This window comes from Chroicocephalus ridibundus, chromosome 7 (assembly GCF_963924245.1).
Source record: "Chroicocephalus ridibundus chromosome 7, bChrRid1.1, whole genome shotgun sequence".
Taxonomy (NCBI): Eukaryota; Metazoa; Chordata; class Aves; order Charadriiformes; family Laridae; genus Chroicocephalus; species Chroicocephalus ridibundus.
In genome coordinates, this window is record NC_086290.1 from 57,463,797 (window position 1) to 57,480,289 (window position 16,493).

At 43.0% G+C, this 16,493-nt stretch overlaps 1 protein-coding gene across 6 annotated transcripts in view; it reads right to left on the bottom strand.

Moving 5' to 3' along the window:
• Positions 1–16,493, bottom strand: part of CUX1 (cut like homeobox 1) — a 280,930-nt gene that overhangs the window by 144,477 nt on the left and 119,960 nt on the right. For 5 of the 6 annotated variants that reach the window (XM_063341501.1, XM_063341500.1, XM_063341499.1 and 2 more), the window contains exon 4: positions 10,820–10,898. In XM_063341501.1, the coding sequence (XP_063197571.1) occupies positions 10,820–10,898 (79 nt within the window). Of the gene's footprint in view, positions 1–1,196; positions 1,432–10,819; positions 10,899–16,493 lie in introns of those variants that run through there. The other variant, XM_063341498.1, reaches the window with a different exon arrangement.

Genomic DNA, 16,493 nt, shown 5'->3' on the forward strand with positions numbered 1-16,493 from the left:
TGAGAAATAATAACTGCCGTGTTTTAAAATGAGTATCTGCAAAGCCTGCCCCTGCCCTTATTTCCCAATGAATTGCCCTTTTGGTACCGTTTCCCAAGCAGCTCCTTGAGCATGTCCCTGTGCTTGCTGCTGTGACACAACACAGCGGTCCCCTTGCAGACGAGCTTCTGTTTTAATAAAGGAGGTGGATGGACATGTCTCAATGAACACAGACGTGGAAAAAAATTAATGCTACAAACGTAACATAATTTTTATAGCAGCTAATGCTTCACGTCAAACAAGCTGGTGCACCGCAGCCGCAGTAACACCTCTCAGCCTGTCCTCACACCATATACATCCCCTGGTGATAAATCTTTTTTGAATAGCAGCACAAGCGAACCAGGATTTTGTTGTTGTTGCTGCTGCGCATGCACGTAAACTACATATTTTAAGAACAATTTTAAAAGGACCACAAAGATGGATCTCGCCAAAACAGGAAGTTCTGGCTGCCCCATCCCTGGAGGGGTTCAAGGCCAGGTTGGACGGGGCTTGGAGCAACCTGGGCTGGTGGGAGGTGTCCCTGCCCAGGGCAGGGGATGGAACGAGATGGTCTTTAAGGTCCCTTCCCACCCGAACCATTCTGTGATTCTATGAAAACAGCACATTACGTGACTAGCCAGAGGCAGCACCTCACCACCCGCAACCCCACGCTGCTCACACCGGCCCCAGCCCAGCAGGTGTAACCACCAGGACTATCGATGACCAGCTGAATTTCCAAAATTAGTTTCGTTTTTTAAAAAAAAAAAAAAAAAAAACCAAAACAAAAACCAAAAACCCAAACCACAACCCATTCCTCCCTCATGCTGCAAGCTGGAAAAAGACACAGATCTTAATAATTCAATCTAAGTGTTTACACAAAGAGCAGTGTGGGTCCCCTGTCATTAGGCGGGATGAATGCACCCCCTTGTGAGCGCGGCTCCGCCGATGACATCACGCTCCCGCCTGCGTTACTTTTCGCCAGGGCACTCTAGGCTAATGTAATCATACGATTACATAATTAACCCAGCTGTCTCATTAAGAAAATCAACTGGAATTCAGGGCATAATTAGTCATACAGCAATTAGCATGCTGATGAGCAACTGATGAAAAGCTGTCTCGATACAGAGTATGCTGGGACCACCCTCGTTATTTAAGAAGGAGGGGGGGAAAAAGCCCACCTCGGCTCCGGGAGAACGCGCCGGGGCTGGGAAGCGGCTCCGGAGCTGCCCCCCGAAGGGACCGGACCGGCGGCCGGGGAATTTCGCACGAAGTGGAAAAACTCTGTCATTGTTTAAATGTAGAGCTTACAGAGCACCGCGGCCAACTGCCCCCTCTCTCCATCTATACGTTATTCTTTAAGCACGCCACCGCGGAGCCGTTTCTCGCCGCACGCCGGGCCCGGGGGCGAGCGGGGCGCCGGCCGTGGCGAGCGGGCACCGAGAGCGGCAATGCCCGGCCTGGATCGCGGGGGGCGGATCGGGACGCAGCCGCGGGGCTGCCCGGAGCCCGCGGCGGGCACCCAGCGGCCCCGGCTGCGCGGCCGGCGGGTGGGGGGGGGAGAGCGGCAATGCCCGGCCTGGATCGCGCGGGGCGGATCGGGAGGCAGCGGCCGGCGGAGCAGCAGCCGCGGCGGCGGCGGGATGCTGTTGCGGCGCCGGGGAGCGGGGGGATGCTGGTGCTGGGGGGATGCTCGCCCGGTCCAAGGCCATCACAGCCACCAAACCCTTTCCAAGCAGGCTGCGACGCTTCTGAACGCGTCAGGTGCTGCAAAAGCCCCCGGCGCCTGGCTCTTCTTTGCCTTCTTTTGCTTATTTGCAAAATGGTATCTTAAAATGGAGCTCCTGAAATGACTTTTCCAAAACAAAGGACTTTTCCCAAATCCCCTCCTCCTTCTTCATTACAGGCCTGTAGCACTGGAAACGTTAGGAAAGCAAGTTATGAAACAGTGCCAGAACTACAGGGGCAATTAATATTTTATATCGCTGGAAATGTGTTTCCTAAGGTTCGGATCTAAAAATAATTCATCGAAGGCAACGCGTTTCTTTCAACAAGGCTGTATTTCTGTTGCCTAAACCACACTGTAAGCAAAGCTTTCTTAGCGATTGCTCACAAGAAACGCCCACACAAAATGATAAGGGGGGGAAGAAAAAAAAAAAATTCCTCCTTAACACAACTTCATTAATGTGATTTCGCTTTTTAAAAAAGCCAGAAGTTTGGCTCTGCTGTCACAATACTTTCATCACGAAGTAAAAGAAGTTTTTGAGTTTCTAAATGCATCGCTGCTCAGCCCTGCGCCGCTCTCTGCAAGGCAGGTTTCCTTTGGAGAACGGCAGGAAGAGGAGGAAGAAGCTCTATCAGCTTTTGATGCAGTAAAGTGCTTTCTCGGGAGGCTGCGTATCTGAAAATAACCTGAAAATGTGTTTTAGAAAAAATAATAATTACATTGTAGCTTTTGAATATTCAAACACCTCACAGCATACTTAATTAATTCATTAATTATTCCCCAGAAATTTCAGGGGTAAATTGAAATAGCCTAGAGAGACTGAGACAAAGATTTCATGGAATAAATGATAGCTTTCCTCCTTTTCCCCTATGACTCCGATAGCCCAGGGACAGAAGAGTTATAGCCGTAATTCCGTTCGAAACAAAGCTCATCATCTCTCCAACTCCTCACTTCATAAAAAACATGAAAAGGTTCTTCCTTGAATCAAGAATTATACGTATTTTCTTACTCCCTCATCCCACAGGACTGGGACCTCTCTTTTCCTTCTATTTTTTTCCACTTTTTTACAGCGTTCTCCTCACCCTCCTGCTGTCAGAGCATTTTGTAAGGCTGTACCAGGGAATTCAAAGTGCCCACGAGAGGGTGAGGGATTCTCGTTTTCCTTACCAGGAAAAAAAGCAGAATCCCAAATTCTGCTGACCTCTGGATGCAGTAAAGCAGCATGGCAATCCTGATGCAACCCCTCGGAACGGGGACGGGGGGAAGTCGCAGCAAAGCGGCGCCTTTCCTCCCCATTAATCACCAGCAAAGTTCGGGGTGGCAGCACTCGCCAACGCTTGCAGGGTTAAGCGAAACGCTGCGAGGTGGTATATTGCCAGTCTGACCGCAGCCACACAGATCCCTTTGTCAGAATGTGTGGTTCTTAGATCTCGTGGGCTATTATTTAAAAACATCCTTTATTTATTTACCAATTCTAGAACGGCTACTGCCGGAAAGATGCTCTGGCCCTGCCCCAGGGTACGAGATGCATCTCTACCCTACTACCCAACAAAGTCATATAAGGCAGAGGAAATGATGTGACTCCTTAATGAATTGCATTGCAGTTCCCTCCATTTTCAAAGGAGTTACCAAAATAAATCCTCAGAAAAGTTTTTAATATTAAAGGTGGGGTACGCACAGTACGTGATACAATATTTTACAGCACTATGTCAGCTGAAAAAGGACCTAATGAGTTACAAGAGAAGCTGCTGCAACTGAAAATGCTCCAATTTGAGCGTTAATATTCTAATAATGGCTGAAGACCTTGGAATTTACTGCTCGCACACTGAGCTCGGTGCAAAGGACAGTTACAGAAAATCACTTGTACTCTTAAGTTTCATTTCTCCTACTTTGAGATTATAAAAATAAAAAAGAACCTTCCACTATGTTTGAAAGCATTTCTGCCACAATCATCCCTTCTTTCTCCTAAAAGCTTCTGAATAGACTTAGCACTAAACCCTCCGAAAGCTGGGGTTTATTTTAATTCCAGTTCACATTCCTGCAACTGAGAAAGTGCAATATTCCCCATCTCATCCACGATCCGCCTCTTTTGCTCCGAACACGTAGCTCGGCTCCAGTTCCCGGGGCCAGGGCAGCTCAAACTCCATTCCCTGAAGCTACAGCTTTCAGAGGGTGCTGCAGTTCCAGCCTCCAGGTGAACAGACCAGCGCCCGCAGGGATATCTCCGCTCTTATACGGCACATTCTTCCTGCTTCTGTTCATTGCATCCTTCCCCTTATCTGCACCTCCCCTCTCTTCCTTCCGTGCCTCCAGCCTACCAAGTAAAATAGGGCTTGACAACCACACAATAAATTTTTTAAAGTGCATGCTTTAGGGATATTTCTTCCTTCGAATATTTATTCCGGCTTTTACAAAGGAATTTATCCGATTATTAATTCAACGAGAAAAATGAAAGAAAAAAGTATGTGATCAGACAAGCCCAATTTCAAGCCACATATCCAGGTAGCAGAGCTATTTTTAGTTATTTTGACATCGGTTTCAAAACATAAAGTGAGCGAATACTAAAGATGGGAACTGGCCAGGACTTTGTACTTCATCTGAAAATAACTATGTAATGCCAACAGTATGCCCTACCAGTGTGCATTCATCCAGCACAGACCCAAAACTGTATTTTATGCTGCGTCTCTGAACTCAAACCCCAGAGGGAAGGAGGCTGAAGTGGTTATGAGCTACTTCTACACTCCTCAGTGCTGGACTACCCGAAGGCTGGAGCAGCATCCCAGGCGATTCAGACCGGTCTGGAAAATAAAACTGTAGCAGCTGCTGATCCCACCACAACGCTGCTCAAATCCTCCCGCCTGCAGCCTGCGCTTTAAACTGTCCCTCTCACCCCCACCTCGGGCATTTCTCTGTGCAGAGGTTTGCAGAACAATTTGGGGAAAATCACCAATGTCTACAGTCCCGAATGTTTTACTGTACTGACTTCTCTTCCAGACCCAGCTTCCAGAACTGGGGCATTTTTCATATGTTTATGCAACTCCGTTTTTTGACCTGGTCGAAACGCGCTGGTGAAGCAGCAAGGATTTTGTCTTCAGATGGGATACAGTCACAAGCTAAATCACTGCCTGCAGCCTCAGGGATTTACCGCTTTTCACTCCTTCAAGTATTAACTATGGTCAATTTTCTGCTTAATTTTATCAGATTTTCAAGTGTGTTTAGAAAGATACCCTACTGCTCCATTTGAGGGGGTGCCTGCACTACTTCTGTTGTCCATGAGCAAGTTCATTTTCCTCCCTTTCCTCCTAAGACTACTCACTGTAATATTGTTTTCCCTCTAAGGTTAAGAAAGGGCACGTTATGAACGTTCATTTCCCTTGTAAAGTTAGGGGCAGCAAAAATATAAGCCTTTTCATTTTACCTGTCTATCTTCAATTTTATTTAAATATATTTTATTTGGAAAGCGGCGACCATTTTGGCACATACTATTAACAAACCAGGAACTGCTTAAAATTTTTCACACAGTTTGTAATGACACCAAACTTTTCTCAAAAAATTGTTCTTGCTGATCAGTCTTGGTATACCACAAGCTCAGGGGACACTATAACCCGATCTCGCTCTTTAGACAGACTTTTGCCAAACAATTAATGATTAGCCTGATGAAGAGCGGTCTGAGGATTGACTTTTTCAAGTTATGGTTTTAGTATTCTAGTTTGGGATATGCTTAACACAGTCGCTTGGAGTGAACCTCTTTTACCCTCTCCCCTCTTCACATCTCTGCTAAAATCCCCTTCCACCAGCTCTTCTCTACGGGCGCACGGGGCTGGGTGTGCTCCTGTTCCAACCTAAACCCCTCCTGCCCCCGCTGGGTCGTCTGGGTGTGTAAAGTCTGCACAGACCTTCTGCTATCGGGGCTGGCATTAACCTTTATGCGTTCTGCTTGACACGACGCTTTACAAAAAAAATCCAAACAAGCCACGTAACATATATAAATACAACTTCACACACATTTGTCACCTCCAACATAAGCAGCAGATTATTTTTTTTGGGGAAAAAAAATAAAATCAAACCTGTTTTTCCTCTTGCATCACCTTTAACCTCAGAACATTGATCAAATACACTTTAAATGGAATTCTTCTCTTAGCCCAAACTGCAATACAAGTCTGCAGAGTCTTGCTAAATTGTAAATAATCACAAGCAAACAGAGCGATAGCAATAAACACTTCATCGCACACTGGCGTTGGCGTGGGCCCTGGGGTGAAGGAATGAAGCTCTCTTTATGGGTGAGAAACAACTTCTCATTTCTGCCTTTAGAAGTAACTCCTTTAGAAGTTTAGTTCAGAAGTTTAAAGTAACTTCTTTAGAAGTTCTTTAGAAATAACACTAACACATATTTTGTGTTTTACTGATTACTTATTTTAAAAGAAGTTTGTGTTTCCTCAGCTAAATCATCCTTTGGAAAAAGAAAGCCCTATGCAGGGCAGTTTGAATTTGGGAGGCTCAACTGTGATTATACGTAAACAAAAATGCTACATGTAATGCCGGGTGCGTGGAAAACTCTGGGAACTAGCCTGCTTCTCCTTCAAACCCCTTAGTAAGATACAGCCCCCATGGCAGGGCGTGCAATTTATGATGGCAAGGAGTGAGGGAAAAAAATAAAATTTCCACTCCAGCCATTTTTCATTGTTATTGCTTTTAATTGTTTTGACAGGGCACACTAAAAAAAAATTAAAATATTTCTTCTTTTTACCCTCTCTGTTATTTTATACTTTCCGTAGATAGCAGGTCCTCTGAGCTAAAAACCACATCACGCACATTATATAGCCCCAGACTTAGGGCAAATCTGATCCCAACAACAGAGACCTGTGAAGAGTCTCCAATAAACACACACACATACATCCCCCTTTTACGCTGTAAGAGTCATTTCGTTTCTTGACGAGAAAATTCCCATTAAGCAGAAGCGCATACCATTTATGGCTCAACCCTAGAAGGCTGCACAGTCCCCACCAAACCGAGAGCAAATAGTTTGCATTAACCTATCCCGATTCTCAAACACGTATATGCTGAAAAAGCGCAACTCTCTGTCCTATTCTATTTGCGGAGGGTGTAACGGAGATGCAATCCCGTGCCTCGAGCCAGGGCTGGGAGCAGGTTCAGCATGGCCCCGCTGCCAGTGGAGGAGCCGGGTGCCGGAGCACCCCAATGGGACCTCGCAGTAACAGGAGAAGCGGGAAGGAGACAAGCTTTGAGATTCTCTCCTCTTTGGTGGCAGGCTCTCAGCAGCGTTGCAAAAGATACACAATTAGCTTTTATAGGAAAACACCCTCCGAGCACAAACTCGGTTTAGTTGTTGCCACATCGAGATAGCACGTTTTCTGTTTAAAGGCAGAATTCTTTCTTCTTTGCCTATACAGGGGCTGCGCTGATAACAGCAGCAATACTGAAAACTGAGCAAATCCAACTGTGGCATTGTGCAGTAACCGCTCAGTACACAGAGACAGCATAAAGGGGAACTCTATTTGACTGGTTTATCCAGATACCGTCATCTGCCATTTACTCTGGGTTCCCACATTTTAACTTTTACTTGAAAATTACAGTGAAGTTTTGTTAAAAAAAAATCAAATAGTGAACACCATTTCTTCTTAAAATAAAAATATTTATTTTTTAGTATTTTTAATGCTTAATATTTTTCTTTCAAAGCTTTATAAAAACAGTATTATGAATATACTGTTTCTGCAAGGCAACCCTGCTCCTCCAAAGACTTACACAACAGGGCTCCAATTTCACTTGAAGTGTTTGCAAGATTAAGACCCTAAAAGCCAAGGATGCTAACATAATACACGTATTTTAAAAAAATAGAGAGAAAGAAATCCTGTAGAGATGGACGAAAGCTTCCTCAAAACACAGACCCAACCTCCCTTTACTTCAAAATAAATATATTCACATTATTTTTAAAGGTAAGTTGTGACAACCGGGTTGATTAGTGCAATTCACGTGGCAGCGTTCACTTTTCTCTAGCTCTGTACTGCATACTGAAAATAAGGCAATTAAATGAGAAAATTAATTCCATTAATTAAAAATGTTCAGTCTCAAGCAAGACAGAATGATCTCAGTGAGAATTATAGCTGTATAAATGTACATAAACCAAAAGGTTTTCCTTGACACCTACTTTCCTCTAGGAAGGATAAATTTTGCAGCACAAACCGATGATAATGCTATTTTAACAGTATCATGAAGCTGAAGAGAGATATGAAAAGGTCTGTTTTATCTTTTAAAGAGAAACCCCCTGACGTATATAGGAAAATTTACAAGTAAAATACCACCCTTCCCACAAATTCCTTACTGGTGAGCCGGAGTGAAAACTGTGGTCAAGTCAGGAAAGAAAATCATTAAACATAGCCGAATCCATAAAGCACCGTGGCTGGAGTTTCAATACAGATCATTTTATAGTAAAATTAAAATAGAAGCCCTTTTTAATTATATAAAGTGTGCACATTATTACTGAGGAGAGGAATACATGCTTTCCTCAAGAACCATAAAATTGGCTGCCGGGAATTAGACTTCAGCTGCAATTATTATATGGTCCTATAAAGGATATTGAAAGTCTGATAAAATTGCACCCTTGTCATGTAACAGTGATGCTTAATGCTAAATAACCACTCCGCAGCATTCCAGTCATAGCTTACTCAAAACATCATAGCTCCCTCCTCACACCGAAAAGAAAACATAGCAGGATTTTGGAGCTAAAAGTATACCTAAATATTTGAAATACCAAATGGACAGGTCAAGAGATATGTAAAGCCACACAGAGGTACGCCACCACATGTGATAAATGAATACTGGCTGTCTTTTGTAAAGGAAAGCCCCCCATGGATACACACTCAACGTAAAGTCTACATACGACGAGAAGGAAATAAAACACCCCAATACGCCGAAGCAAGCCCCTAACTGCATGGGCCTAACTCAGCCCCACCACGGCCTGACGAATGCCAGTGCCACACATTCCTAATGGCTGTTTTCCTTTTTGTCGCAGTACATGTTGTAAACGGGGAGTATTTGTTCCGCCTGCACACAGCTACAGGAGACCGGCCGTCCTGCCGCTCCAGGACCTGGAATTTGCTTTTAGCAACACCAGTATGCGCCTCGTGTGCCTCAGGCCCACAGACATAGCAGGGGACTAAAACCTCCAGATATTTCTAATCCCACAGACTCCATCTCACTCGCAACTCTGCCAGGCCGAAATTTTTACATGTAGTAAGAATATCAAAGAAATATTTCTCTGACATATAACATAAGGCATGCGCAGGGGAAGGCCGGATAAGAGAGAGATTGTGGAGTGTGGAAGAAGCGGTGTAAATTTTGCTCTTGCAAATGAAGAAAAAAAGAAGATTCTTTCTCCTACAAAGAAGCACTGACAAAGTCCCTCACCATTTAGATCCTACCACATGGGTGGGATATATGTCCAACCTTTTCCGTAAGGCTTCAGCCGGACTCTGCTGTTCCAATCCCAGCAACTGTGGTAAAGCCAAGGCTTCAGAAAGAAGCCTCCACACAAGAGCATGAAAAGGATCCCACACAGCTTTTGTTTGACACGACTACTCAGCCGTGAAAAGAAACAGACCATGAGAAACCAAACCCACTCGCCTCCCAAATGGTGGCGGGGAAGGGGCACCCTGGGCTGCGTTAGCGTGGAGATGGAGGGGCTACGGCTTCTTCTCCTTAGAATGGCAGCCTTGCAGGCTGCAGGAATGTTGGGTAGCGTTTCACCGAGGGGCTTCCTTTCCGAAACAGAGCTGGCAGAGCCCGTCCTGTGCCCAGGTGGCTTGTGACAGCCCAAACCACCCACACCCCGTGGGCAACCATCAGGAGCCTCCCCGCACCATCGGCCCCTTCCCACCGCACCAGCAGGAGCGCAAGGGAAGCCCTGCACCTCTGGAACGGTACTAAGGCTATGAGCAGGTAACAAACGAAAACTCGCAGACCATACTCGATTAACCTAAAAAACTGCATTTCTGAGGCACTTGTGGTCTAGGATGAGCATGGTGAGTCCCTGCGTCTCTACATAGGCTGCACTTAACACAGCAGGAACTGGCCACTGGGCACTACTCGACTATAAATGTGAAAGCATAAAAAAAGGTATATGTTAGCTCTGACTGAGCATCTGAAAAACAACGGCCTTTTAACCAGGTAAGCTGTAAACAAAACATTTAAAAATTAATTTTTATTTGAAGCGTGCATGAAATGTGCTCCTTAGAAGGTAAAGCAAGTAAAGACTAGGGTGCACTTTGCAATGAGGCCTTAAAAGCCCTTAGAATTATTAATTGTATCTCAAAACCTCTCTTGAGGTAAGTATTTTGAATATTATACAGAATGTCAGCATTTATAAAAGTATAAAATCATACACATGCATTGTCATATGCCAACAGCTCAGTCAGGCCAAGATTTGGAAGCGGAGACTGGGACTCCTGACTCCCTCGTCTCCGGGTACAGTTGCAAAAAGAAATATCTGTTCAGCCAGTATTTCTCTCCTATTGGGGAAAACAACAAAATCAACTCCCAAAATGTAAAAAGAAATGAACTGGAAACTTCTGATGCCAAACATAAAGGAAAGTTGAAAACACACACATTAAAGGCCTTTGAATAAAACTTATGATCACACTTACACTGAACAGAATTCAGATTTCGTAGTGATTTACTTTTCAGTAAGGCTTTTTTTTTTTTAAGATACGAAATTTAAAAGTACAAACGCTGCTGTTTCTTGCTTCTTGAGGAAGCTTCAAGATCTCTTTTTTGTTACAAATGTCTGCATCCTCTAATAAACAAATTATTGAGAATCACACAATATTGTAATAACATAAAATGATTCATACAAACATTAAAACGTAATTGCAATGAACAGTTTTAGGAGAAGCCATGAAATGTGCCTCATAGTTCCTTCCACTAGGAGTAATAGTGGAGCATATCAGTTTCAGACTAAAGCCATCGTTCATATTTATCTTATCAAAGGTAGAAAAAATGGCCAGTAGCATTCACGTGAACACAAGCCATCAGTTTTGCAGAGTAAGGAAATAATTTGCTTACCTGGAACATCAATTAATCTCTTATAAACATTCAAGAAGGCTGCCTCTGCTTCTTTGCTTCTTTTGCCCAATGCGTCAATCTAAAAGGGGCGATGAGAAAAGAAGGCTTTTAGACTTGTTCCAATACAGCTCTTACACTCAGAGATATAAAAATAAATTAATATATTCCATATAAAACTAGTTAATACATAAAAAGGGAACTCGAGTCTCCTGTGTACAGCTCCTATGGAAGCAGCCTTGTAAGAATATTTCAGATACATTTGTATCAGAATATCATGAATATAATTTAAAGTCCTGTTTCAGCACAATAGCAAGCATCAATATTTTTACGAACACTAATGTGTCTATTGTGATTCTTAACTTGAAGTCTTTATAAAAGGCATGGTATTTGCCAGACAGGTTCTCTCCTCAACAACCGTTTTCCTTTGCCACTCGTTAAGATCCAACACAACAAACGGGGACCGCGTGCACTCCGCTGTCGCGCTCGGCCCTTGTTGTCGCAAATGTATTTTTCTGTTATTTCCACTAAGCCTATGAGAGGATGAAAAGATGTACTCGTTGGGTGCCCTGTGATACTTAACACTGAACAACTGTGAATCTTCTACGTGCAAATAAGTTTTCTGATAAAGCTCAGGCACAGAGCCAGGGAGGCTCTGCCCTCTGACTCCTCAGCTCAGGCCAGGCTCCTCTGACCAGCTTCTCTTGGGTTTTGTGATACACCCCATACGAACGTAAGCAGCTGTCTGCCCAGGGGAGGGAAAATGCTACCTCACACAACCTGTTCTTTTCCTCTACGTCTGTATTTCCATCTAAAACTTCATTTCAGAAATAAATGCAGCGTTACGGCTCTGAGAATAAAATACTTATTCTACAACTTTTTTATTGTAAACATGTATTTTCCTCATGTACTAGGAAACAGATGATTTACAATTACTAAATATTGAAAAAAACCAACCAAGCCAACCCAAGACCAGCTCCATCGAATTAACTACTCCACAGCAGAAAGAGACAGAAAGGGAAAGAAGAAAGCCTGACACGGTTCTGCGGCTGCTTACGGAAATCAGGAAACTAAAAGTATGGAGATTATCGTTCCCATATTTTAATAAAAAGTACGGAAGGATCTGAAGAACTACAAAGACCTGATATAAATTCTTCTGTGTATTTGAAAAGCAGTTAATATTATGAAACCATTTAAAGGTGTGTACGTCAACACATACTAAAAAAGGAAGGTCCCGTCTGAAAAACGTCCTTGAATTCTTTCCCTACATTATTGATTTGGTAGATAAGGCAGAAACAATGGACAGCGTTTACTGTGTCCATATTTCGGGAAAGTATCTGATATTTTATTATAGGGGAGGGAGATTTGCTGGACTCGAAAGCGCGGCAGAAGTGGGGCGGGTGCCGCGCGCCCCGGCAGGGGAAGCGGAGGGTGCCAGGGAAAGGAAGCGGCACAGGGAGGAGGAGAGATAAGCAGGAGGGTCCTGCGGGGTCAGCTGTGGTGCCACTTCTGTTTACTTCGTAGGAAAATGACTTTGCGACGGGAAGGATTTGGGGAGAAAAAAAAAAAGAAAAGAAAAGCCTACAATGTAGATGATTAAAATAATGGAGGGAGCCAGACGCAAAGTGCACAGGAGCAGAGCACGGGAGCGGCACGTGACGCGTATAGATTAGTCTTATGGCTGATAAGTGCCTTGTAGAGATCATTACGGAGGGGATTAAGGCCAGAAAACCAAAGGACAAGGACAATTGTAGAAATTACACGGAAGCACAATGCACGACGTATAAACTGAGAAAAGACTCGAGGGGAGGGGTCAAGGAGGAAAATAAGGACATCGAAAGCATCTGCACTGCATTTGGCAGCAGCCATGAAATCTTGAGAGATACGGCGAGACGCTGCAAAGAGGCAAGTTATTCTAATACAGCACAAGGCTGCATTTAGAGAAACAAACCAAATTCCTGGTTTGCTTACATACCCCCAAAATCTGGATTAATTTACGTAGGTTGGTGGAAGTGTAGCGTAACTGAAACCTGACCTATTTGCAACTTATTCTTATCATTTTAAAAAGAAAAAAAGAGATATTGGAAAGATGATAAATAAGTAAAATGATGGAGGATGTGGAGAGCAGATATAAATTCTCAAGAAATGCTGTCCATACTTGTCTTTTAAAGTTTACCAAGAAAGGCTACGGAAAGGCACTGGAATCTCACAGGGCACGTGACATGCGGGAGAGCGAGGGACTGATGGTCGTGAATAACCCATTTATTAATTTGAATTCAAGCAATCACAGATGGACCGATGCTCATTAGGGAAAGAGAACATAAGTAATTCAGTTAGAACATTTTCACACAAAGAGTATTTGAAATTAGAATATGGAACAAACTGCCAAAGGCAGAGCGGCACCGGGTAGTGTAAATCAATGCTTGGGAGTATCAGCCACCGTTCGTGAACGGGCGCGAAAGGAGGGGGCAGCCATCAGAAAGACTTCTGCAGTTGAGATATTTCATGGGTACATAAAGACAGACTTTGAAGGCCAAAGCGCACCATATGTTAGACTTCTGGACTTTAACGTTCCCACATACAATTTTCTCTCGCTGCTGCTCGGCAGAGTACAGCCAAATTTAAATTACTGTTATTAAATGCAATTAGCATTACAGAACTGATTCTGCACTGTATTTTGAAAAATTCATTTGCCCCTTTTACGAAAACCAAAGCATTTAAAATGCTTGCATTTCTGTGAAATAACAGGATGGATCTGTTTTCCTATTACAGTTTTTTCACATTTTAATAAAGGGCATTTGTACTTATGTTCTCCCGAAGTATTACAAAAGGTATGATTTATTTACTCCTTACCAGTTACATAGTGATTGAAATATAAAACAGAATTGAAACAACGTCTTCCAAGCTGATCAGGGACTTTCTGTCGGAAGCAGTTTGTAAATCACTGGAATTTTCACACCTTACCCCCCCCCCAATTCAGCACCAGAATTCCTAACAACCCCACCAGGCAGAAAGATTTTTTTTTTAATGTTTTAGTTGTTAAAAAAACCAATCTGTCTGGTTTAAAGTTCTATTAAAAATAAGAACCACAACTATTTTATATCTTAAAATAAAATTTAGAAAAAGCACTATGACAACTTTAACTGGAATAAAAAAAATAATTAAGTATGCCAGCTTCCAGCTGCATAAGGAAATATGGGATGAAAAAGACATCACAACCAGCAAAATATAAATGAAGTCCAGGAACAGAGGAAACAGAGCACTGAAATGACACGGAATAAAGTATTTGGAAGCTCACTGAAAATTTTTCAAATTAAAGTATAATTGGTTCGGGAGCCAACAAGGATGAGCTGCAATCAGCTCACTTTAAAACAGTTGAACTTCATTATAAAACTCTTGCTGAACATTTTTATTTGACTCTAAAAACTTCAGGGACCCCGAAAGAAGTCAATTTATAATTACACTAGCGTAGTCTTGACATGAGCTTAGCTCCAAATCTTAATTTATCCAAACCAGGCCCCATTATGTCTTCTCTGACTAGAAAGAAACAACAGTGACCTCTGTATTCCCCACCACCCCCATAAACATATGTTCACTTTTAAGTTTTGGCATACTATTTGTCTTGGTAATACCACTGGCACTATACTGAGATAACAGAAATGAGACACTAGGAATCCTCCCTCCTTAGCACACTCTTCATCTTTCAAATATCACCGGAGCTGTATGGAGGGAGCCGCAGCGAGAGACCGGTGTGAGAGCAGTCCTCCCTTTACCGACCTTACTTTTCCAGGTCAAGTGCTTTCAGGAGTTGTTGCTGAGGGTACCACGTTCAGACCAGAGGCTGAATGACACCCTTCCCCTCCATAACCATCTCTCTCCAACTCGACGACGAAGACCTCCCTGGTCTGCTCCCATTCCCCATTGCCAGAACGACAGCTGGTTGCCCGATGCTGCCGGCATGGCACTCCCGTAGCACAGCCAGCCTATTTTAGGAATGCTTGGTCACAGTCTAATATTGACTACACCTGGTTAAAAGCAAAATATCATCAATGGAATCTGCAGCTTTACCTCCACATTTAGGTAAGCACCATAAATCCGGCCGCCTGTGTCAGGGAGGATCCTGAATGTGGTTTTATCTGAACATCACCTTTTTCCTTCTCACCTATGTCCAGTCAAGTTCAAAAACAGAGAAGTAACGTTTGTGGCTTTATTTTGGAATCTGTCACTCTTGATGCACTAAGAAATTTCAGCGGTAATTAAAGTCTGATGTCTGCTGCCCCACAATCACCTGGATTCTGTATTCAGGCTTGCAGAAGTGGGATGCTTTTCAGTGCTGTACTGTACGTGGTATTGTCTCATCCGCTGCAGACAGACAGAAGGCTGTACAATTGTGTTTGTGAATTTAAAGATGAAATGAAGACGCAGCCCTTTGCAAGGAAGCTGGGACTGCCAGATGCTGGCGCATTCTGCATCGACACTTAAGTTCTCTCTGAACTTACAGATATCAGCACATTAACACATTTGCAGACCATGAGACCGGCACATGGCCACGATGTGTTGCTCCTGACAGATCAGCTTGGATCATTCAGCACGGCTGTGTTTCTCTTTTGTTTTTAGACAACTCGGCATCCCAAAGACAGCTCCTCAGTGAAGGGATCACATTGCTTTCTGCGTCTGTATGGCACCACCGAAGTATTGGTGATTTACTTGCAGTACAATTAACCGCATATCCAGTGTCTCAAACACAAGCATTCACACAACTATGCTAAACATGAATTCTGTAGTTCTAACTCTTCTGCTTATCCTCGTTGTTCTTCAGTTGCAATTCTCACTCTCATTAGCCACCTTAACATGAAAGATAGGTCTTTGTCCTGCACCCAATCTGGAACTAACTTAGCAAGTCAAAATAAATAACTTAAAACAGAAGTTCTTTTTCTGTTCTGATTTTTAATAAATAGATGCCTTAACGAGACACCCAACCCCTTTCATTTGCAAAGCTCCCTTACGCATCTTTTTTGTCGTATTGTTTTGCATCACAAAGTTTTTTCATTTGTCTTCAATTACTTCGAGCTACCATAATGCCATTAAGAATTGTAAGAAACATATTAAACAAAGGGAAAAGCATGGTAACAACTCATTAACACACCATTATTTTAAGCCGTGCTATATTCTTGAATAGCTGCCTCGGAATCAAATGGCTGTTATAGCGAGCATTATTAATGCTGTGCAATGGCATCAGTCTTTCTTTGAAGCCATTACAATAGAGCTTAGCTGCTCTTTCATATAAAACAGCCCATCAGTTGCTAAGGTGGTGCAGCAACACCGCAACGGCTCCACAACACGCTCCGTGCCTGCGGATTAAGAAGCACTCAGGGTACGCGCACAGTTGGCTTGATTTCCCTAATACCAACAGGTATCGATATTAATAAATGAAATAACAAAAATAACATCCTAATTTTACAAACTAATAACAATATATAGTTCATCAGCCCACTTAATTATTTTTTTTTGCAGCTGACAGAAGAAAAACTACTATTTTTTCTGTTTCCTGCAATTAAAAGATTTTTGAAGCAAAATTAAAAAGAAATGAATCCTGTGCAGCTGCTTTAAGCATATGGTGTACATTTTAGCTGTGCTATAAATTCTTTAACAAAAATAAGGACTTGGCAGAGTGGAT